The sequence below is a fragment of the Miniopterus natalensis genome, chromosome 4 (genome assembly GCF_054644295.1).
Source record: "Miniopterus natalensis isolate mMinNat1 chromosome 4, mMinNat1.hap1, whole genome shotgun sequence".
Classification (NCBI taxonomy): domain Eukaryota; kingdom Metazoa; phylum Chordata; class Mammalia; order Chiroptera; family Miniopteridae; genus Miniopterus; species Miniopterus natalensis.
The window spans coordinates 58,169,952-58,193,387 of NC_142084.1; the positions used below are offsets into that span (position 1 = coordinate 58,169,952).

The 23,436-nt window shown below is 39.8% G+C and overlaps 1 protein-coding gene across 3 annotated transcripts in view; it reads left to right on the forward strand.

Annotated features, from left to right (window-relative positions):
• The first annotated feature begins 1,267 nt into the window (after window positions 1–1,267).
• Window positions 1,268–23,436, forward strand: part of XKR6 (XK related 6) — a 203,916-nt gene continuing 181,747 nt past the window's right edge. For 2 of the 3 annotated variants that reach the window (XR_015714404.1, XR_001602991.2), the window contains exon 1: window positions 1,937–2,022. Coding sequence is in view for 1 of the 3 variants with exons in the window: in XM_087816561.1 (XP_087672687.1) it covers window positions 1,268–2,022 (755 nt within the window). In the remaining 2 variants the exon portion in view is untranslated. Of the gene's footprint in view, window positions 2,023–23,436 lie in introns of all 3 variants that reach the window. The other variant, XM_087816561.1, reaches the window with a different exon arrangement.

A 23,436-nucleotide genomic window follows, 5' to 3' on the forward strand; every position in this document is an offset into this window, starting at 1 on the left:
TGTAATTCAAATCCATTCAGTGCTGCTTCACTTTTGTAACTTGTTAGTTAGGATGAAGCAGTGTACCCTGCACCTACTTTAATGATATAGCACATTGATAACATTGTTACCCATAGGAAGCCGTGTTTACTGACAGAGCCTTAGCACCAAAAAATTCTAAAAGGCAACCTTCACACATTCCAATAGCCTGGGAAAGTAACTGATTCAGCTTAACCACTAGCTAGTTCTGAATTTTCCAAATGAAGGTCACAGAATTTTAAAATCGCATACTTAAAAAAAAAAAAGTTGATGGAAATACATCAATGGGGAAGATGATACATTCAAGGTCACAATATGCCAATCTAATCTTTGCTTCAACATTCAAGATGCAATCCGGCTGATTTTTAACTGGACTTTTGCCTGGAGTTTTCTTAAGGGGGTTGTGGAAACTTTATTACAAAAGATGATAAAGTTTTCAGTGACAGTTAAATCAGGGAGGCAACAGAGGTAAGAGGAAGGAGGTGTCAGTGAGAATCCCTAAGTTGTGTGTGGGAATCTAAACTGACTTAGGTAATTTCTAAAGACCCTCAAAATAAGAAAAGAGTAAGAGGTATTTCTGAAAGAATGAAAAAAAAAACAGCCCAAGAGGTGAGACACAGCCATTTTGATGGTGGGGGGGGTGTCTACACAATGAGGTCATCCTATCTCCCGGAAGTGACACGCAATCACCTGCTTTGCACTAGCTCCGCCCCTTCCCTCAGAGGTCCCGCCCCGCCGTCAGCAGCCGGGAGGGTGTTAGGGGGCGTTTCTCCAGGAGGAAAGCTGTGAGCTGCGACGCTGAGGAAGGGGACCCCAAAACGTCTGGCACTGCCCCCTCCAGGGATCACTTTGGACCGCTTCACTCGGCCCAGCAGGATTCAGAAACGCCGAGGGGTCAACCTGATGGGTTTCGGGGTCAACGGAAGAGGGGAAGGGGAGCCCTGGCGGGGAGAACCCCCCGGCCCCCCGCCCAGCAGCTGAGGCATAGGAGGGCGGCCATCTTGGCCGGGAGGGTAGGGCTGGGGAGTTACGGGCGCCGTGCGATTGGGGGGCTCGCCCGGAAGTGACGCCAACTACCCGGAAGCGGAGGGGGTTCCCTGGCCCACTCCCCCCTCGTTCGTTTGCTCCCCCGCTTCCTCCCCGCCCCCCTTCCTCTCCATTCGTTTCCCCCCCTCCCCGTTCCCTGCCTTCTTCCCCCCCCCTACCCGTCCCTCCCCCCCCAACCTCCGGAGCTGGGAAGAGAGTCAAGATGGCGGCGAAATCCGATGGCGGTGGCGTGGGGGTGGGCTTCGCCCAGCTGCACAACCTGGACGAGGCGGTGGGCAGCGGCGGCGAGGAGGACGGGGAGCCCGGGGGAGGTGGCTGCGGCGGCGGCGGCGACGGCAACGAGCCCGGCGAGAGCAGCTCGCTGCACATCTGCAACTGCTGCAACACCTCCTCGTGCTACTGGGGCTGCCGCTCCGCCTGCCTGCGCTCCCTCCTGGGCAAGAAGCCGCGCCGCAGCGCCGCCGCCGCCGACGGGGGGGACCAGCCGCTGCAACCGCCCGCGGCCGCCGACCGCCACCCCCCGACGCCCTCGGCCGCGCGGCCGCAGCCGCCGCAGGTGGAGCGGCCGTGGCTCGACTGCCTGTGGATCGTGCTGGCGCTGCTGGTCTTCTTCGGGGACGTGGGCACCGACCTGTGGCTGGCCCTCGACTACTACCGCAAGGGGGACTACGGCTACTTCGGGCTGACCCTCTTCTTCGTGCTGGTGCCGTCGCTGCTGGTGCAGAGCCTGAGCTTCCGCTGGTTCGTGCAGGACTACACGGGCGGCGGGCTGGGCGCCGTGGAGGGGCTCAGCAGCCGGGGCCCCCCCATGATGGGGGCCGGCTACGGCCACGGCGCGGCCCGCGGCGGCCCGGGAGCGGCGGCCCCGGCCACTCCAGGGGCGCAGCGCCTGTGTCGCCTCTCCGTGTGGATCTGGCAGTCGGTCATCCACCTGCTGCAGATGGGGCAGGTGTGGAGGTAAGAACACTGCGGGGATGGGGGCGGGGGCCTGGCCAGCCGCCCTGCGGAGGGTTCCGCGGGCGAGACCGGAGCCCTCTGGGGCACTCTGCGCCCTCGAGGTGCCTCGCAGGTGGGCCCCTCAGACGGGCCCGGTCCGGGGTCTTGAAGGAGAGGTTTGCCGCGCACTTCCCCTGGCATCTCAAAAAAGACCGTCTTTTGATCTGGAACCTTGGCCACGCCTTTTGGCCCAGGGAGGCCCAAGTCCCGCTGTTTGTCTTCATCCTTGGTTCGCACTTATCAGAGACCCTGCCTCATCCTTCCCTCCCTCCGTCTCTAGACCTCTGTATTCCCGTTGTCCCTTTCCCCTGTATCCCAAGGTAACCAGCTGCTAGAGCTTTTTATCTGCACCCCAGCTCTTTTCCTGGGGCTGGGTGGTGGTGGGGAACCTTCCTTCTTCCAGCCCGTTTGCACTCGGTTTTGTCCCCTGGTGAGACATCTTCCCCTCTTTCCTCGTCGTCTCTCCGCAGTGGCCTGTGTGGGGACCTGTGCAAACCCCCTCGCTGCCTCTCTATTTAGCACTCCTTTATTCCACGCCCCCTCCCCCTCCCCCCTTCCTGCAATCCCATCCCCTGCAGATGACTCCAACCGCTGCCCTCCTTGAAGGAAAAATGACTTTTTTTTTTTCTGGATTAGACGTGTCCTTTTCTTAGTGACAGGTAAAATTGTGTAGTATGCAATGAGTATAAGAGTCTGTTTTTAATTCTCATCTCCAGAAAATCAATTAGCTACCTAGACATCTATTCAGATGGAACCTTGGTTTGGTAGCCAGGCCAGTGTGTAGGTGATTTACATCTACATAAGCTCTAAGCTTGTTCCTGCAGCCCTTTTCCTTTTTGCAAATTTCCCCGTGTGCCAGGTGAAATCCCTCAAACACCACTTGCAGATGCTCTTTTTGCTACTAGCCTTAAATGGCTAAACTAAGGAAATGATCCTATTAAAACCTTAGTAAATCTGTGCTCTCAAACTTAAATCAGCTTGAGTGTATTCTGGGAACAGTGAGTTGTAGGTAAGAGCATTTTCAAGAGAAAAAACTCATTGAAGATGAATTACACAGAGCTCTTGAGGTACATTGCTTCTGTGAGGAGACATTTTGCCTGGATTGCCCTGACTCTTCCACTTAGTAGGAGGTTTTAGTTGCTCAGTATTTTAGTTAACTAAGATAAAGTTCATGTGTTTTGAATTGTTTGTGCAGATCTCTGTTCAGAATTTTAAATAATGGTTCAGAAAGCATGGGGTTGAGTTAATGAAAGCTTGAAAGTGAATGTAAGAACTTTGTCCTACAGAACTTAGTGGAAATTCCGAATAGGGAACATGTGAGTGGTTTCCTGGTCCACCTAAGGTTGTTTACTGGCGTTCCTGAATTGAACCAAGCAGTCTTTTTTCTAGTTGTACTTGTCTGTAGATAATTTGTTTCCTGCTGATAAGTTTATAAGAAGGGGGGGATAAAATATTCAAAAAACTGGTGGTTGACTAACTTTTAGCATAGCTTGGGGTCAAGTAAAATTTTGAAAAATATTTTGAATTTGGAATCTAAATCTAAAACACCCCTAAGATATTGGGGATACCTGTTTTGATTTCTTGCAGGTTGAGGAGGTGTAAAGGAATAAAGGGGAAGAGGAACAAAAACTATGAGGAAAGATTTTGAAATACTAGTAAACTTTAATAGTGTGTATTTAATAACTAGGCTTCTACTGAGCAAGCCAAAGTCACCTCTCTGTGTTTTCAACTCTTAAGTGTGGGCAAACAAAAGCTTGGTGTCAGGTTAAAATTCCTGAGAGAATTGTCTCTAATGTAATCCATCCTAGCTATTTATTAGTAGTAAGCTTTGAGACATAATGAAATTGGAGTTCAGTTTCACAAAATTTTTAGGCAGAATAATTTTCCTGCAACCAACCTAAATTTTAATTGTATTTGGGCAAAGTAGAAGTCCAGATTTTGGAACAAGCTTACAAGTACATCTTAAGTGTAAATTTAGCTTTTATGGTTGTTTAAAAGAGGGTAGTGCATTATTTTCCCAGACCTTCATTGAAATTTCGACGTCTACAGTGGTGTGTGTGTGTGTGCGCGCGCGCATGTGCATATATATATAGATTGTTTTAAAAGATGCATGTGATTTTACTATGTCTGAATTGTCGTTTTTTCAAGATTAGAATATATGTCTAAATATTTCATTAAGTTTTAAAAGCATAATGTACTAAAAGATATGCTAATTCAGCTAATCTATTCTAACATAGCAATACTTCAGAAGAAATACTTACTGAGGAAGGATTTTATTTTTTTATTTTATTTTTCCCCTAGTAAGCTGGTTTTGCTTGAAATACTCCAGGAGTAGTCTGCTCTTTAGTACCTGCTAGGCATGTGGCTTGCATAGAAATCATTCATATGTAAAACTTTGGAGAAGGGGTTTTATTATTTTCTTGTTTTAATCTCTTGGCAAATTACTTGTTAGTGTATAGAAACATACATCATCTCATCTTTTGGGGTTACAGTTGTTCCCTTATTCATATTTGTTACTTGAATTTTGCTATTTCATGTAGTCATGTGATGTAAAGGTTAAAGGTTTAGGAATTATATCATTGATTTGGGCCACATAAGAAAAGATGTTGGTGAAGTTGTACATTGTCAGAACTGATTCCATGAAAACCATGAATACGTATCTCTTCACATGCTTTTGTTTTTTAAATAAAAAATTATTTGACTGTTGCTTGGACAAAGCACAGTACTTATTTTAAAAAATTTAGTTTCCCTTTATTGTAAGGTGGTAAACTTCTCTGCATGTTGCCTTTCTTTTCAAGATGGAAAATACTGGACATCTCTTTCACAAAAAGACTTTACAGAATGTAAGAAAGTTTTTTTGTCTGAGCCAAAATTGGAGCATGGAAGGGTTGTCTGTAGGATGATTTGGTTTCATGAACCTCCTTTTGCATAGCACTACTGTGATTATTTAATGCATTCTTTACCCTCACTAATTACGTATCATGTAATTTCTGTGTAGCTGTATGTGCTGTTTTTCAGGTGCTTTTCCTAGGGGTAACAGGTATATGAGTCACTCATACCAGGAATGTGAGTCACACGGGGCTTCAGTTCAGTGGTGTTATTAGAAAGTGAGATCATTTTCTTGGAGGGTTAGACCTTATGAACATTTTGATTTAGTTTGCATATTGCGTTGTTGTATATAAGTTTTTCCTTCAGCGTATCAGCCTTTCTTTGCCTTTGTGCTACCTTTAGAGGGTGCATAAGTATATTGGCAGTTCTCTTCAGTATAGAAGCAACAGTTCTTTGAAATTTCATCTAATGTCATGTCATAGCCAAATCATTGATCTCCCTTTTTAGTTATACTTTTTATGAACGTGCTTTTCACTCTTCTATTTTACAAAGTAAAAGAGGAATTTACTTAAAATCTTAAAGATATTTGCGATTTTTAAAGTGAATGCCAGCTTTCCTGTCTCTTAGAGATGAGATGGGGTAGATGGTTGCTTTCAAGGGAGAAAAGAAAAAGGTGTTTTAAGTACTATAATGACATCACCTATTTGTGAATAGTCTAAAGCTTTCTTTTAGCATTTTTTTGTTTGTTTCAAGACTTTGGTATAATATAGGAACATAGCTCTCTGATAAGCAGCAAATGTTGCTGGGCTGGTGAAGAGGTAAATATGCTTTTTAAATTACTCCCACCTCCACTTCTCATGTAGGGATACTTGATATAATATGGGGCTTTTTTCTTGTTAAATATTTTAGAGTAGTAGTTTTTAACTCTGGCTGAGAACAGAATCTACTACAGCTGAAAACAACAACAATAAGCAGAAAGAAAGAAATGCTCTAGCATTGCTGGGCCTGCTGTAGAAGAATCCCAAGGTGAGACCTAAGCAATCGTATTTTTAGAAACTCCACAGGTGGTCAGATGGGCAACCAGGTTTGAGAAAAGTATTTAGAATTGGGTTTCAGGCTTCTTTCATTTGGAGATTGTTATTGGATTTGTTCTTAATAAATATGATGGAACATTTGGGAATGGAATGATTTGGTACTATGAAGCTTGGTTCCCAGACAACACCATAACAAAATGACTTTACTTTGGAAACATAAGTGTCTAAAAGCACTTGGGGGTGTCTCCAGTGTATGCAGTTATGATACTCAGTGTTTTTTCCTTTGAGCCCAAGTAGGCATCTTATTCTGAAAGGATTCCTAAATTCAAAGCAGTCTTCAATCAATGTAGCCCACTACTCTGCCTTTTATGTGATTAAAATAGTACTTTTATGATTATGTTGAATGTAAAAGGTATATTTTAATTTTGAAGTGATTCTTTTTTTTTTTTTTTTTTTTAATATATCTTTATTGATTTCAGAGAGAGGAAAGGAGAGGGGAGAGAGAGAGCTAGAAACATCAATGATGAGAGAGTCATTGATCAGCTGCAGCCCAGAACCTGGGCATGTGCCCTGACCGGGAATCGAACCCTGATCGCCTGGATCCTAGGTCGATGCTTAACCGCTGAGCCACTCCCGGCCGGGCTGAAGTGATGCTCTTAAGTAGGCTTGGGTAAACATAACTGGGATTACAAGAGGCTTTGGACTAAATGATCTGTAATGTCCTTCTAGCTCTAAGATTTTGTGATTTTAGAAATTCATTAGTGTGGGGACAGGACACTGGTTATAGTCACATTAAAAGATTATGTACATGTATTTCTGTGTGCGCCTGTATGTCTTTTTAAAGGGGACTTTATATTACCTGCCTGTTACTGGGTGGGAATCTCAATAATGTAAAAATACTGTTTTTCATTGCATCCATAAATTTTATGGGATTCTGGTTCAAAAGAAACTAAAAAAGCTGTGGGACAGATACACCATGGAATACTATGCAGCTGTAAAGAAGCAGGATCTCGTACCCTTTGGGACAGTAAGGGTGGACCTAGAGGATAATATGCTAAGCGAAATAAGCCAGGCAGAGAAAGACAAACATCACATGATCTCGCTTATATGTGGAATCTAAAGAACTTAATAAGCTGATGAACAGAATAGATTCAATGACACGGAAGCATGGATCAGACTGACAAATGTCAGAGGGATGAAGGAGGGGGAGAGATTAACCAAAGAATTTATATGCGGACCAAGGACATGGACAAATGTGTGGAGAGGGATTGGGGAGAGGGATGGGACAGGGTGGAATGTGTCATTGGGGAGAAAAAGGGATATTTGTAATATTTTAAACAAACAAACAAAAGTTATACACAGATTTTCGATTGGGGCGGTGTTGGTGCCTCTAACCCCCAAGTTGATCAAGGGCCAACTGTGCAGCCGCTCTACTTATCTAGTGCTTGTGATTCAACATAAGAACAAAATAATAAACACTTGAAATCTTACTATAAAAAAAAAGAAACTCAATGGAATTTTTTGAGGGGAAACTTGAGAAAAATTAACATGAGAAAAGTAAAAGAGTTTGAGTAGTAGAAAAAAACCTTGAAAAAGTTGAGACTTATTTTATTAGAAAGTTGATGTGCTATAAAGTGTTAATAATTTGAACAATATGCTGCTGGCAGAGGAATTAAGCAAGTAGGTAGTGAAGCAGAAAAAGTGAAATAAGTTGACAGGTTTGTGGGAATTTAGACAGTAAAGGTGGCATTTCTAATCTGATGGAAAAAAGACTATTTAACAGATGATATTGAGGCAATTGACTACCCGTTTGGGGGAAAAGTTGATCTCTACACAAACAAAAATTCTAAAAGATAAAAGATGCAATAAAATATTAAACTCTACAAACTCTAGAAAAAAGTGTAGGGTAATAATTTTATGATCTTGCAATGGGCAAGACATTTTGATACCATCAAGGAAAAAAGGGACAAAGTTAACAACATGAAATCTCATCTAGTTATCCCCTTCCCCACCTGTATGGCATATAACTGAATATTCCTTTGACTCAGAAGTTTCTTTGGAAGTTTGAAGTACTTCAAGGTCATTATTAACACGAATTATCATTGTTGGTATTTCAGAAGTGCCAGGTTAGAGGTATTTTACTGTGTTAGGGAAATTGATATTCAATCAAGAGTGAATTTCATGTCTCAAATTTTCAGAAATGTTATATTTGTTGAAATCGGTGCCAAGGATAGGATTCCTAAAAAGAAACTGGTGAATTACAGGGGAGAAGTGACCTAACAGGTATTAAATGAATATCTACAGAAACAGAAATGAAGGGAGCAGAGAAAAATGACTTATCTACATTTTATTTGATAGATTCATGGTGTTGAATAGCTAGGGGAGGGGGAGAGAAGGGGTCATACAATGTTTTATTTTACTACTTCATGCCAATAAGGACACCTAAAATTTACACACACCAAAATAATATCCCTTTGAAGCTCCATCTAGGAATATACTGTGGCAGCAGTGGGAAAACCCAAGCTCCTGGGGGAAGCTCAGGGTCAGAAATCCTAAGAGAGGCTATGGCTGGCAGAGATGGGACACAGGGTATATGGGCAAGCACAGTGTAGAGCGGGTTGGATTCCCTGTGACTCTGGATCAAAATGAGCAAAACTTCAAGTCTGTCAGTTTGCTTGGTCATAAGGAATACAGCTTTGGAGATGTCAACTAAATAGTAGTTATAAATAGTCCTGTATATTTAGGATGCTGTCGTTTTGCCTTCTGTAAGGCAGTTTTCATTAAAGCTGACTCTGAAGGAAAGGATTATGCCTTCCCATAAAGAATTTATGTATTCAAAATTTAAGCAAACTGGTTTTACTTAGACCTAGTGGGTGATGGTGTGCCTTTGGATTGGAAGAGACGCCACAGAAAGGATCTATTACACCATTTGCAGATTAAGCAAAAGTTGTCAAAATGAAGCTGAAGTTAAAAGCAATTATATCGTAAATTGGGAAGAACAATTAGAATGTGTTTGTAGCCTTTTTGGACTGTATTTGAGGTTTCCACTATTTGATAGGTACCACATAATTTTTTGGTTGTTTTCAAGGTGTAGTAATCTGTGATTAAATGAGATAGTATTTGTCAGGCATGTTACAGGATTTTGAATGGAACCTTGTGAGGTTGGAGTGTGTCATTCTGCCTATTTGCTTGGCATGTGCAGTTCACCATCTCAGTTCGTGGTGTGCAATATCTACTGTAATGGGATATATGCATTCATCAGAAACCTTTCATTCTGCAAAATCACACTAAATATAATAGGGCTGTGGAAACATAGGATTAAGGTGAGACTACTTAAAACAATGTAACTTTGTAACCAGAACACTAACTAAACACATGACAATCCAAATAAAAATTCTAGCACAGTAGATGGGTGACATGCACTCAGCATCATATCTAGATGATTCTAGGCTTTATTTTATCCTGGAACATAGTTTTTCTTCTTTGATACGTAGATTCTTGTAGGTATTAGCTTCTCCCAGAGGCCATTTTCACCAAAATGAAAGCTCTGATCCAGGGCGTAGCCTTCATGTGTGTCCACAGTATCATCAGGTAGTGAAACATGACAGACCTTGAAGCCATTAAGCCAGCTGTCACTATTTATACCAAAGGGAGGCACTTTGGTAAGATTCTCACCGTTTTTCTTAAAGTCTTCATCTCCAAATCTTTCTCATTATTTGTGAAAAATCTTGCCCTTGATAGCTTCAAATATTAACATGCTGGGAAGACTCATGAACCAACAGTCTTCCCCCATTACTGTTGTCATTCGCAGTTTGCCAGTCATGTGCGAAGGCATCCATGTTACAGAAGCATGCATTGTGGCGTAACTGACATATTTTTGAATCTGTGATGGTGTCAAGATGCAGCTCTTGAAAATGTCGAGGTTCTATTGTTTTGGGAAGTTCTAGTTTTGGAGATACTACAGTGTTTCAAGGTTAAGTGAAATTTATTGCTCTTTTCATGCTTTTTGGCCCATATATAAAGAAGTGAAGAAGGGCTGTTTCAATACACTTTTAAATTTCTGCTTTTGTAACATAGTCATAGGATGGAATGTGATAATGTCTCAATGTCACATCAGCACTTGAACTACATGTATAGAGCAGGAATGGTTTTAAATTTTGGTTCATTTGAAATGTAGTTATAGTGAGGCTTTACATTAAAATTCATCTGAGCATACAGTAAACAGAAAAAAGTGCAACAGTAGCCAGTTGTCAAGGAAAAGACTGATGGGTAGAATAAACAGAAGGCTTACAGCAATATAAACAATCTGTTTTCAAAGGCTTTTTTTCTTTTTTTTAAGGATGCTTGGGAGAACTTCCAAATTAAGTAGAAGTTAGTTAAATATGAAAGGCAGCAAATATACAACATGTATGTTAGTTACTATTACAGTTTGTTTCTCCAACTGTAATAACACAAATTTCTGTGGCTTAACAAGATAGAAATGTATTGTCTACTGTGTCTACTGTATGATCCTGGCTGATGGTGGTTTGGACATCTTTTAGGGACTCATCACCCTCAGCATTCAGTCAGTGAAAGGAAAGGAAATTTAGAGAAAGCATAATCGCTTCTTAAAATCCCTAACTTGAAGTGACACACATCACTTGTCTCGACATTCCATTGTAGAGAAGTAGCCCTATGACCATACCCAGATCAAGGGAGGCTGGGAAATATAGTTCTGCCCAGGCAACAGTTTTGTATAATTCTGTGGTTAGCCCGGGTTCCCTTCAGATTAAGGGAAGTGTGTGTGTGTGTGTGTGTGTGTGTGTGTGTGTGTGTGTGTGTGATGTAAATTGCTATTGATGAAAGTGTAAAAGAGATGATTTCTTTTTAAAAAATTGATTTGTTTTAATTCACTATTTACAATATGGTAGCCATGTCAGGCCTCTGTCTCATTGTGTCCTTTAAAAAATATATAAAAACCATTTTTAGCCTGAGGGTCATACAGAAACAGGCCAACCTCTATTTTAATTGATCAAGTAAAATAAATACTTAAATTAGTTTTTAAAAATATAACTAAGTTTAATCATTTTAAATGTGATTCATACTAAATTAAAATATAATGAAATAATACTAGAGTTTTAAATAATTTTTCTTCAGATGAAATTACACTAAGGTAAATGGCTTTCATAGACTAAATAAAAAGTATTATGACTGAGCCTTGTCAATGTTTCAAGTTTTATAAAATAGTTCATCTGGTTTAGGATAGTTTGGGATATGTAACCACAGCTGATACAACTTTAACAAAACCATGTCCTGTACATGGGAACCTTGTTCTACACTATTCCCCAAGTAACTACTTTTAGAATTCACTCTTTGTTTTTTATCTGTTAATTGTACAGGCCACCAAACATATAACCTAAAATTTGTGCAAAATTCATACCTAAATTTAGAAATTTATGCTGACTTTATATGACAGAACTTAAAGAATTCTGTTTGGTTTGTGTGTTAATAACCACATGGATTTAAATTATCTAAAAAATTCCTTGAAAAGGTGTTAAAGGCCCTAGCCGATTTTCTCAGTCGTTAGAGCATCAGCTTGCAGACTGAAGGGCATGTACCTTGGTTGCAGGCTCGATCCCTGGCCAGGGTTAGGGGACATGCGGGAGGCAACCAGTTGATATGTCTCTCTCACATCAATGTTTCTCCTCCCTCCCCCGAAAAACAATGGAAAGAATATCCGTGGATGAGGATTAAAAAAATATATATTAAAGCACCTAAATTTAATGTCAAACTGAAACCAAAATGTTTTCATTAAAACGTGTCAGAATACTTTATAAGTTCTTATAGAAATCCACAAAATATTTAAAAAATAGAGACCTGCTACTCTAGTATTGAAGGTTTAACAGTTAACTGTTTTAAGGTACTTGTTCTTTTAATTCCAGACATTAAGGATATTTTCTTAAGACCAAGTAAAAAATGAATTGCTTAATTTCAAATAATAGTTACTCTTGTTTGACATGGATATAACCTCGAATAATAATTTTTAAAATCCAACAAATAACACCTCACACCTGTTAGGATGGCTACTATAAAAAAAAACTAGAAAATAACAAGTATTGGTGAGAATGCAGAGAAATTGGGACCCTTGTGCACTGTTGTAGGGAATGAAATAGTGTAGCCATTATGGAAAATGGTATGGTGGTTGCTCAAAAAATTAAATCTAGAATTACATATGGTCCAGCAAGTCCATTTCTGGGTATATACCCAGAAGAATTGAAACCAGGAACTTGAAGAGTTATATATATAGCTGTATTCACAGCAGGCTTATTCATAATAGCCAATAGGGGGAATTAACCCAAGTGTCCATGGATGAATGCATGGATAAACAAAATATAGCACAGACATACACTAGAATAGTATTCAGCCTTGAAAAGGAAGGAAATTCTGACACATGCTAAAACGTGGATGAACCTTGAGGACATGCTAAGTGACATAAGCCAGTAACAAAAGGACAAATACTGTATGATTACACTTTTATGAGGTACCTAGAGTAGAGTAGTCAGATTAATAGGGACAGAAACTAGAATGATGGTTGCCAGGGGCTGGGGGAAGGGAGGAATGGGAAGTTTTAGATGATGAAAAGAGTTCTGTGGATGGATGCTGTTTGTAGTTGCACAACAATGTGAATGTACTTAATGCCACTGAACTGTACTCTTAAAAATGGCTAAGATGGTAAATTTCATGCTATGTGTATTTACAATTAAATAAACCCTTCAGATACTTTCATTTCTTTCTAGCTCTGCTCACAACTTAAATGAACAAGCAAAACTTTTTTTTTCTCATCCTCACCCAGGACTGTTGCCAATTTAATAAACAAAAGCAATACTAATTATGTCTGCATAGCCAATCCGTTTAGATCAAGGCATACCTCTTATCAGAATGGACTAGTCTCAACTGTGTTATCTAAAATATTATTTTAGAATTGCCCACTTCCACAACAGAGTGTGACCATTGTCAGATGAAAAGTTAGTCCCAGCGTTGCCTCCACATTGATACTTACAGTATCAGATTTGAAAAAGGGAAACCCCTAGTGATATTAAGGCTGAAGTTACTTCAATAAAGGATGGGTGGTATCTCAAATTTAAAAGAGCACTTTTCCAAGTTCCTCCTCCAGCATGACCTGTGGTGGTGAACCTGGCACTGTCTAAGGAGAGGTAGGCCCTGTTAATCTCAAGCTTACCTTCGACCAATTATTAACTTGAACAAATTATTTAGCCTCTCCATTTCTGAGCTTCCCCATAGGTAAAATAGTGCTTATTTTGGATAAAACAATCAGAAAGAGCTTTATGGAGGAGGCTATCACTACCTCACAGGGTGGATTTGAGAATTAAGAGTTAATACATGTAAAGTCTGAGAAGAGCTCTTGGATACACAGTAAGTGCTCACTAAATGTTGGATATTAATTAACAGCTTTTTCTGTCTGGCCCACAATATTGAAAATTGTACCCAGAATTGATAAGGTTCTACCTGGCCAAATATTTCCTCCTTCCTGTTTCCAAACCTTTGTCTGTACATATAAAAGTGCCTTGCATAGGTCTTCGAAGTGAATTCTCCAAATAAATATGTAATAATGTTAAAGCAGGTATAAATAGGTATTTATTAAATGATCTCATTGTAAGTGAAACTCAGCAGAAAACTATAGAATACATTTTGTAATTTATTTACAAATTGATAAATGCTTATAGAAAAAGCGGCTTATTTGTATTCAAGAATAAAATGAGGCAGCCATGTCTTTTGAAATACAGCCTATCTAAAAGTCAAAACATAGCTTCTAGCACCAGAAAAAATCTAAAAATGTTTATGAGCTTTTTTAAAGAAAAATTATGAAATATTTTCATGCAAGTATAAACTTTCAACAGAAAAAGAATTCACCACCCTTTAGTTGATGAGGGAAATATTGAGTATAAATGGTTTAATTGCATAGCCCTTTAAAATCCCCTCAACAAAGAATGACGTTAACCGGCCGTTTTATGTCCTCTCCAAACAGTATTAGATCCTAGTCCTCAGGACCTACTGCCACCAGGTCAAAGCCTTCATTGGTCACTCTTTGTTCACAGAATGCAGCAGGCTTTAAAACCAAAAGTATGAAGCCTTGTGTGTTTTCAGACTTTTCTAACCCCATATTTCATTACTTTATTACTTTTTAGGCTGGCCTTTGTTACTGAGACATTCTTATAAGACTCTGTATTTCAACCACATCATTCCCATGCCCTGTACTGTTTTGTCTCCATACCTTTGCATGTTTTTTCCTTCACCTGGCTCTCAACCAGGGACAGTTTTGCTCCTCCCACTGCAGACATTTGTCAGTATCTTGGAGACTTTTTGGTCGTCACAGCTGGAGGGTGCTCCTGGCGCCTAGTGGGTAGAGGCCAGGGATGCTGCTGAACATCCCACAATGCACAGGACAGTCCTCTAGGACAAAGAATTAGTCTGAAACAGTGCCGAGGTTGAGAGACCCTGACCTAGATAATCTTTTGCATTGCTTTTTGTTCAAATTCTAATGATTCTTTATGACTTCTTTTCATTTTAACGTCTTCCATGAAAACAGGTTGTAGTCTTTCTAAGTAGTCACTCCTGATTTTGGGCTTTCCTAGGAAAAGTGCTTTTGGCACTTAGTGTTTTTTATTTTTTAATCCTATTTGTAATCTGTTCTCTTATTAAACTTTTAAGAGTAAGCTTTATGTCTGATTCATCTTCATTTCTTGCAAAGAAATTTGCATTTAGTAGTAGTATTTGTTTGAGTGAAAAAGCATGGTATTAAAGTTTTGCCCTGTGTTGGCACAGGGCAACTAAGCCAGATGCAACTGAATGATTGATGGTGAGTACAATAGAAAATGGAAGTAAAGGGGAGTCTGAACATGGAACCTGAGTTGGGCTTCAGTGAAGGGTAGGAATTCAAAGCCAGAGTTTTGAGAGGGGAGAGACAGGGCTCTATGATACAGATATAAGTATAAATACACACACACATACACACGCACATATGAAAGTATTTCATTGTAATGCTACCTTGAAAATAGCTGCAGCCAACTTGGGTGGTTTGCTCGTGACAGTTCCCCAGGGTCTGGTTGGTTCAGGTGGTGATTTCAATCTCTTGCCTTTGAAATGTTATATGAACTGAAAGTATGTAGAGGTTTATTTTAATCTGTTTTCTGTGTATGGCAGCTAAAGTTCAGATATCCAGTGGGAATTAGTACGTTAATAATCAGTTACTTGCTGTTTTTAATAAGGCATCTGTCTGCTTGTAGTCTAACCTTAGTTGGCCCCTTTCTAGCTAGGTGCCGCTCCTTGGGCAGCTGGACTCCTGTAAGCCTAGACAGAACCAAAACCAGTCAAAAATGAAGATTGAAAAGACTCAGGAAGAGTTCACTTGATTCTTTAGCAACTGTCTTTAAGAGCTTTGTCTCAGTTGTATTTACAGCCAAAGTTACAGTAAAGCTAGAAATTTTCTGTTTGACCCAACTTCCTCTCCTATTTTTTGTTAACCTCTCAGATGTTTCTGTTTAATTTTTTTCTTTAGTGACTTTTCCATGATTGGGATATTTTGTATCCTTTTTATTTTCAACTTTAATGTGTTTATACAAAAGTTCTTTTTTCGTTGGGAATCAGGTTGTACTCTTTCATAGCTGTCTGATGACTGCCTGAAGTCAAAGAAGCAAGACTATTTAATGAGGTAATCCACTTTTAATATTCATTTTTTTGGCCCATTTGTAATTTTCGAAGTTTCATAATATTATTAATTCTTGAGGTTGCTGTAGATTGATCCCAGAGCTGATACACTTTCAAAAGATTATACTAGAGTAGACTAATTCATTGCTGAGCATGTGAAATTGCTGATTTGACTGGAATACATATTTATGGTCTGTTATAGTAATTTTTCCCTTAATAGCATTCTTTAGGACAACCCCCCTCTCCATGGGACAGTTTCCTAGTGTTTCTTCCTATTGGTCGCAAACCTGACTCCTCCCCAGCTTCTGTGGCTCAGTACCCTGCTCTCTGTGCTGTCATGATCTCTTGCCTCTGTTATAGAACCAAGAATATGGGATTGGTTCTGTGTAGTTTGCAGTTAAGAAGGACCTCTGATTTCATTCAGGTTTCTATGTCAGAGAGGCCTTGCTTGGGGGGCGCAGTACCTCGGAGTGCACAGTGGCCCATTGTATTAGTTTCTTACTGAGACTGCTGCAGAGTATCACTCATTGAGTGGCTTAAAACAATAGAAATTTATTCTCTCACAGTTTGGGAGATCAGAAGTCTGAAACCAGGTTGTCAGAACGACCATGATCCCTCTGAGACTCTGGGTAGAATCCTTCCTGATCCTTTCTTAGCTTCTGCTTCCATTTCAAATGGCATTCTTCCCTCTCTGTCTGTGTCCAAATTTTCCTTTTCTTATAAGACACCAGTCATATTGGATTAAGGCCCAGCCTACTCTAGTATGACTCCATCTTAATTTATTATTACATTTGCAACTACCTTGTTCCCAATAAGGTCACATTCTGAGATACTGGGGGTAGAACTTCCACATATCTTTTTGGGAGACACAGTTCAACCCATAACACCCATGATTTTTTCTTTAGCATAGCAGGCTTTGAAATTCTCTTTTGTAGTTGACTTGATGTCAGTCTGACAAAAAAATGAAGGCAATTTGGGTTTGGGTATAGATAACTCTTTAAATAGGCATATTAGATATTTATGAAAATAGCTGCAATGGTTACCAACAGGTAAATCTATAGCTTTGCTGTATGTTAAACAGGAGCCTTTTAGCTGGACTATTATGTGTAATGTAACCAGTTCCACCTAACTTCATACTGTAACGAGTGGAGATAGGATGGGCTCCCTTATCCATTACTTTAGCCCTGTAGATAATGCATTTTTCTCAGTTTCCATAGTGCCATAGGCTTAGGCTTTGTAACGGATTGCTGAGCTCTCAGATCCTTAGTTTATCCATTGGTGGAATGAGAATTCTACCTCCCTGGTAGGGTTGTTCAAGTTTTGGATGAGGTGATGTTGGCATAGCGTCTGGCACACATGGTGTGTTTTACTCTGTGGGAGTTGCCCTCTCCTCCTCTCCATCTTCTCTTAGCCTTGGCCATGCTCAAAGTGGCTGTCAGTGGAGCAGCTGGAGTCCGTCGCCCTGCCAGCAGTAACATCTTGCTGCCAGTGGTGCCAGACTGTGCCCAGTGTTGAACTGCCTAAAAATAGCAACCAGGAAGATGGCCAGAAGAGGTCTCTTGCTCTGATTTAGATGCTTTGTGGGGGGTTTTCTTTGTGCAAGGTATTCATGCTTTATTAAGATTCACTAATTGCCTGTGGGTCTTAGTCCCAGCTGGTGCTGTGCTGTGGGCACCATTACACCCTGTGTGCCTGGGAGTGGACCTCATCTGCTTTCTACCCAGGTTGTTTTTTTGTTTTGTTTTTCTTTTAAATATATCTTTTTTTATTTCAGAGAGAGGAAAGAAGAGGGAGGGAGGGAGAGAGACAGAAACATCAATGATGAGAGAGTCATTGATCGGCTGCCTCCTGTGTGCCCCTGTCTGGGGATTGAGCCCGCAACCCGGGCATGTGCCCTGACTGGGAATCGAACCCCGATCACCTGGATCCTAGGTCAACACTCAACTGCTGAGTCATGCCTGGCCAGGCACCCAGGTTTTAAATAGTCTTTGGATTTTGCACTGAGCCCAAGGTGAAAGCTTAAGATTTTCTCTGAGCATTGTGTCTTGTCTTGCACATACTTGTGGCTTTCTTAATTCCCCATACACATGGGTACTTTTCACTACCCTAATTTCACAAAGAAGCTCTCTTGACATTTCCTTCTAGATCTCAAATGGTCTAGTGTATGTCTCAACTGTGATCTTGTACCTCTGGTGTCTACAGATTGTTCCTCCATCTTAAAATGTTTACAAGCAAGCCAGTTACTTCTCCAGCTTGAGAGAGCTTGAGTTAGGCAAAACAGACTGCACCTTGTGTCAGTTCTTCAGGCAGCCCCCAGGCAGGTTAGAACAGAGTTAGACAATAATTCTCAAATCAGGTTGACTGTTTTTTCTGGAGCCAAAGGAGTAAGGTCCCATTCTGGGAACATAGTCTGCTGCTGTGCCAGAGATGGGGTAGGGCAAGGAGAAGTAAAAATGCCACAAAGCTTGCCTACCATTTTAAGTTAATGTTCCCTTGATTCAGTGTAGAGTTGGTTGCTGTAAATCTTTGGTTTTGAGTTCTGACAAATTTGGTTCTGACAGTTGGTGCTTGTTTTGATGTTATGGTATGGTGGGGAGTGGGGGGAGCTTGGAGCTGCCGACTCCAACATTCTGACATCGCCCTGTCAGACTTTGTTCTCTTGTGGTCCTCCACTTTAACACCCACAGAAATAATTTCATTCTACCACTTCTGTAAATTCTGCAGATAGGAGATGCCTCAGTTCTTGTCAGACCCTCTTTCTGTATCTCCCTGGCAATCACCCCAGTTTTTGTTAAGCTATTTTCAGTATTATTGTTGACTGAGTAGTAGGGTTAATATTTGTTCCTATTAAACTAAATAAATACTAAATACTAAATATAAGATGTAAAGACACTTTGGTGCCTTGTGATCTTTATATTGTAAGGCCATGTTTTTTGGATTTTTCCTCCTGTAGAAAAGTACTTCTGAAATAGCCTAAGGCAGTGGTAAATATGATTTGATTTATATACAGTTTTATAGTTATGCATTTACTGGAAAAACTGAAGTACAGCTAATGGTCTTTTATCTGTTGGTGGATAGTATGCATTTATAATCAGTTCACAAATATCCAGAGTCGACATCATTTGGCAGAACATTGGACAGCGACCACTGCATGTGGCTTTTTAAGACTTTACTGCCCTTATATAACATGAGATAGCATAACAGTGTATTCAGAAGACTAATTCTAGCGTTATATGTGAACTACACCATTTGGATAAGACTTTGAGGTCCTTGGATTCTAGAATGTATAATATCTGTCTGGTGTTCCTTGGCAACTTTTGTTCTTGATCAATCATTTTGATACTTTATTGGGAGTCACTGTTAATTTTTCGGGAGTAAGACCTAGGAGTTAACATGTTGCATTTATTTTGAAGACTGAGTTGGGGAAAAAAATAGAAAACAGTTGGTAATAAATTATGGTTTGTACTAAGTGAACCTGCGGTTGCTGTGACCCTGGACTCTATGCCATCTTACCAGCGTTTCCTCATTGCCCCTTACCTTGTTTGTCTAGGCATCAATTTGAAACACAATTTGGTTAAAATTCTTCCTAAAAGCATAGGAGTTGGTTGATCTGCACTCGTCTACTTAAAATAGTTATTTCCAAGGGAAAGGTTGGATTACTTAGTATTGGTATGTTACTTAGTATTGGGGATTTTCTTGGATTGAAGGTGTATTTTAACTCCATTGGTATATCTAGTTCTTTGGTGTACTCACACATACACACAATATATTTTTTGATCCCCTAATCAGGGAGGTGGGGTTACCTTTGTTTTGCAAATTAGTAAACAAAACTTCAGTGACATTGTTTCTTGAGTAAGTGATGGTGGTATTCTAGTACCCAAGGCTAGTTTTCTTTCTTTTTAAAAAAATTTATCTTTATTGCTGCAAGTATTACAGATGTCCTTCTTTTTTCCCCCATTGACCCCCTCCACCCAGCTCCACCCCCCACGCCTTTACCACACTGTGTCCTCCATGGGTCATGCATATACCCTTTGGGACAGCATGGGGGGACCTGGAGAGTATTATGCTAAGTGAAATAAGCCAGTTAGAGAAAGACAAGTATCATATGATCTCACTTTTATGTGGAATCTAATGAACAGAATAAACTAATTAACAAAATAGATCTCGAGACATGAAAGTATGGAACAGACTGAGGGATCTCAGAGGGAAGGGGGTTAGGGGGGTGGCAGGAAGAGATTAACCAAAGAACTTACTTATATGCATATATGCATAACCTAAGGCTAATTTTCTCTATAGTATTTCATATGTCACAAATGGATTTTGAGAAACAGTTGATTATGTGGTTAGAGTACAGTGTAGTTAGAAATTAATGGGTAGAAGAGGGGGATCCTAAGAATGAAAGACCTTCACTCTTATAGGGTGTGTGTGTGTTTATTATATTTAGGCCATATTCCTAATGTTTTAATATTTGGTTCTTTTGAAAGTAACCTGTTAAAACAGCAACTTAAAACAAGAACCTCCTGAATTTTCATTTCATTTTATTTCATTTTCTTTTTTCCTTTCAAACCTTTTATTTTCCTCAGAGGAATCTGTAGGGGAGAAGACTTAGAATAACATAAATGTAGGGGCAGCACAACCAAGGGGAAAAGGCTAACGATAGCTTTGAGTAAGTGCTGGGAAAAGAGCCTGAACACCAGTGGTGGAGAAAAGGGGAAAGTCTAGCGAATGCCTAGAGTAATTGACCTCATTCTAGCATGGCTGCTATGACACACAATTGCAGAGTTTGATATTGTAAAGGATCAGAGAACTGTTGGCTCTGCTTGAGGCACTTTTAAACTTCACTACTGTACCTGAATTGAAGCAGAAGCCTGCGGGACCATTGGCTTTCTGGCTGTTACTAGGCTGACTCACTGGGGAAGCAAGCAGGAAGTAGTGCTGGCCTGGTCTCATTCATTCTTCCCCATTATAGACGGGAGATTGTAAGGGTGAAACTAAGATGAGAGTGACTCCTTCAAACATTTATTTTCACATTACCAGTCAGAATCATGGGCCTGTAACGTGCCAAGATAGCTGAGTTATTGACTGGTTGTTTTTTATGTATGTTTATCCTATTTTGCATGTATTTTCCAATGAGGGCTGGGCCAGGGACAGCAGAGAAGATTTAGAATGAAGTACAATTTAAACTTTTCTTTTAATTCTGTGACTGTGAATACCTTGGACAGGTCAGTGAACTCTGCCTTAGTTCCTCAACTATCAAATGAGGTAACGATAGTATACCTAAGTCATAGGTAGAATAAATGAGTTTAAGTATATAATGCTGAGACAGTGCCTAGCACAAAATACGGAATTTATTTATTTTTTCTTAATCCTCACCCGAGGATATTTTTTCCATTGCTTTTCAGAGAGAGAGAGAGAGTGGAAGGGAGCGGGGGGGGGGGGGGGGGGCGGGGGGGTATTGATGTGAGAGAGAAACATGGATTGGTATCCTCCCACAAGTGCCCCGACCACGCCAGGGATCGAACCTGCAACCCAGGTATGTGCCCTTGACCGGAATCGAACCCAGGAACCTTCAGTCTGTAGGCTGATGCTCTAACCACTGAGCAAAACCTGCTGGGGCTAAGGGCTGTATTAGGTGGTGTTGTCAGACACTGAAAAAAGGAGTAACAGAGTGTGCAAACAAAATGGATACATAGTCCATTCCACCTGATTATTGTCTCTACTAAATTCAGTATGTATCATGTTACTCATTATTCAGTTTTTAATTTTTGCCCTTAGATTTTATTATAGGACTTAATTTTATCATGGATGTCTATCTCCAGCAGATGTAGAACATAGTTAATTATGTTACCAAGGAAAGATATGGTACATGCAAATTTTTTTATACTAGGTCAGAGCCTAGAAAATGACAATGGCAACAAGAGACAAAGTCTCTGATGTACCAGTTGCATTTTTCCTGCAACTGTAATTATTAGAATTAAGTGCATATGGAAATAGACTAGGTAATAAATGCTGTGCAATGCTTATATTTTACACAAAACAGTATCTTACAAACCATCTCATTCTTGAAAGACTAATAATAATTAGAACTGACCCTCAGAATATGGTTCAGTGTTTTCTAACAATTTTTATTTGTTGACTTTTTGATAATTTTAAATGGCCTGATCTTATTAGAAAATAATTTTGTTATGATCACTCATTTTTGCTATGGTATTATATTAGTAAAGGGTTCCATTTTCCCTGTTTTCATGTACAGAGGAAACAAATTGAATACAATAAACCATTTCTCTTTAAGAAGAGCTGTTTTCTTTTTCCTAAAGTGATATTTTTGGAGGCCCATGTCCAAAAAGATTAGCTGGACTGAGAATGAGATAAGTGATGAATGCATAAAAGTGTCTATGAGGTCTTAAATGCTTATACGATGTAGTTCTGCTAGGACTCAGCCGTTAGATGTGACATTGCTGTTAATGGATAATGGTTTAAAGAGCTACTGAAAACATTGTGGCTCATTACAGAGTTCTTTTTCTGGCTCTCAAGTGTCAGGCAGACAGACCATCTTAATTAAAACTCTTGAGGTTAAATGGCTCACTGGGTTAACCAATAGGCCTTTTGTAATAATGTCTTAAAATTTTTAGAAAATTAAAAGTCACAGTTTTATGTAAGACAAACACAAAAAAGGTGAAGTTTCTCTTGTAATTTATGGAGAAGAAAGTGTGTTCTATAATTTTTCACAGTGCCAGTATAAAACCATTTTCCAATTCCAATTTAGCTGCCTTTCTGTGAAATTTGAAATGAAACTACTTAATACTTGATTATAATAAAAAATTAGGACCCCCCTCCCATTCCACAATAGATCAGAACCACTATAAGTTGTAACCTTGGTGAATCTTAAATCACAATTTGGAAAATTCAGGCCATAAATCTTTAGCGAGTTTGAGATGTCAGAGTGTAGCTCTTGTGGACTAAGAGAAGGAAAAGGAGGCATTTTTCTGGGTTTACTACATGGTAGGTGTATATATTCCTATTTAATTTAATATAGCCCATTTACATTAACTCTTAGATTTGTTTTTCTGTTAATTTTTTTCAAAAACATTCTGGAGGCTTTCATTTTTAGCTTCTTTTTACAATTAGGTAGGCTCCTGCCTTGGAAAATAAAAAAGAAGCTTTTTCTATCTTGGACATGTCACTTAATTTTTCTGGCTCACTGTTTTTATATATAAAATATAATGGAGCTGGTTTACTTTCCAGATGCGAAATTCTGTGAAGTGGGATGAGATTGATCCTTCTGTAGACCTTCCTCTTGTTTTCTTGTTTTTTGTTTTTTTTTTACTCAGCTCCATGTATTTGCTATGACCCGAATAAGTACAATTCCTTTAGGCAGGCTAAAGCTTTATTTTTTACTTTCCTTTTTTCTGAGTTAAGCCAACCAGAATTTTGAGTTGCAGGAACTTGATGACATAGTTTAATAAATATTTTAGCATTATATAAATATATTAAATATTAAACTCCGAGAAAGATTTGTAATAGCTTCTAATGTGAATTAAGAAGGTTTATTAAGGGCTAAAAATGCTCCCAACATTGTAAAGAACTGTAGGGGCCCTGAAACCTGTTTACATTATATATAATTGGATCCATTGTAACCATGGGGCCAGGTATTTTGATTGCAGTTTGTGAGATTTGCAAATATCAGGTGGGCAAAAAAGGGTTACTGATGGCCTAAGTTTGTAGGGACATCATGAGCAAAGATAGTAGACAGGAATTAGGCTGGAGGGTGGAGTGGGAGGGGAGGGTTGTGGATAACTTCGAGACA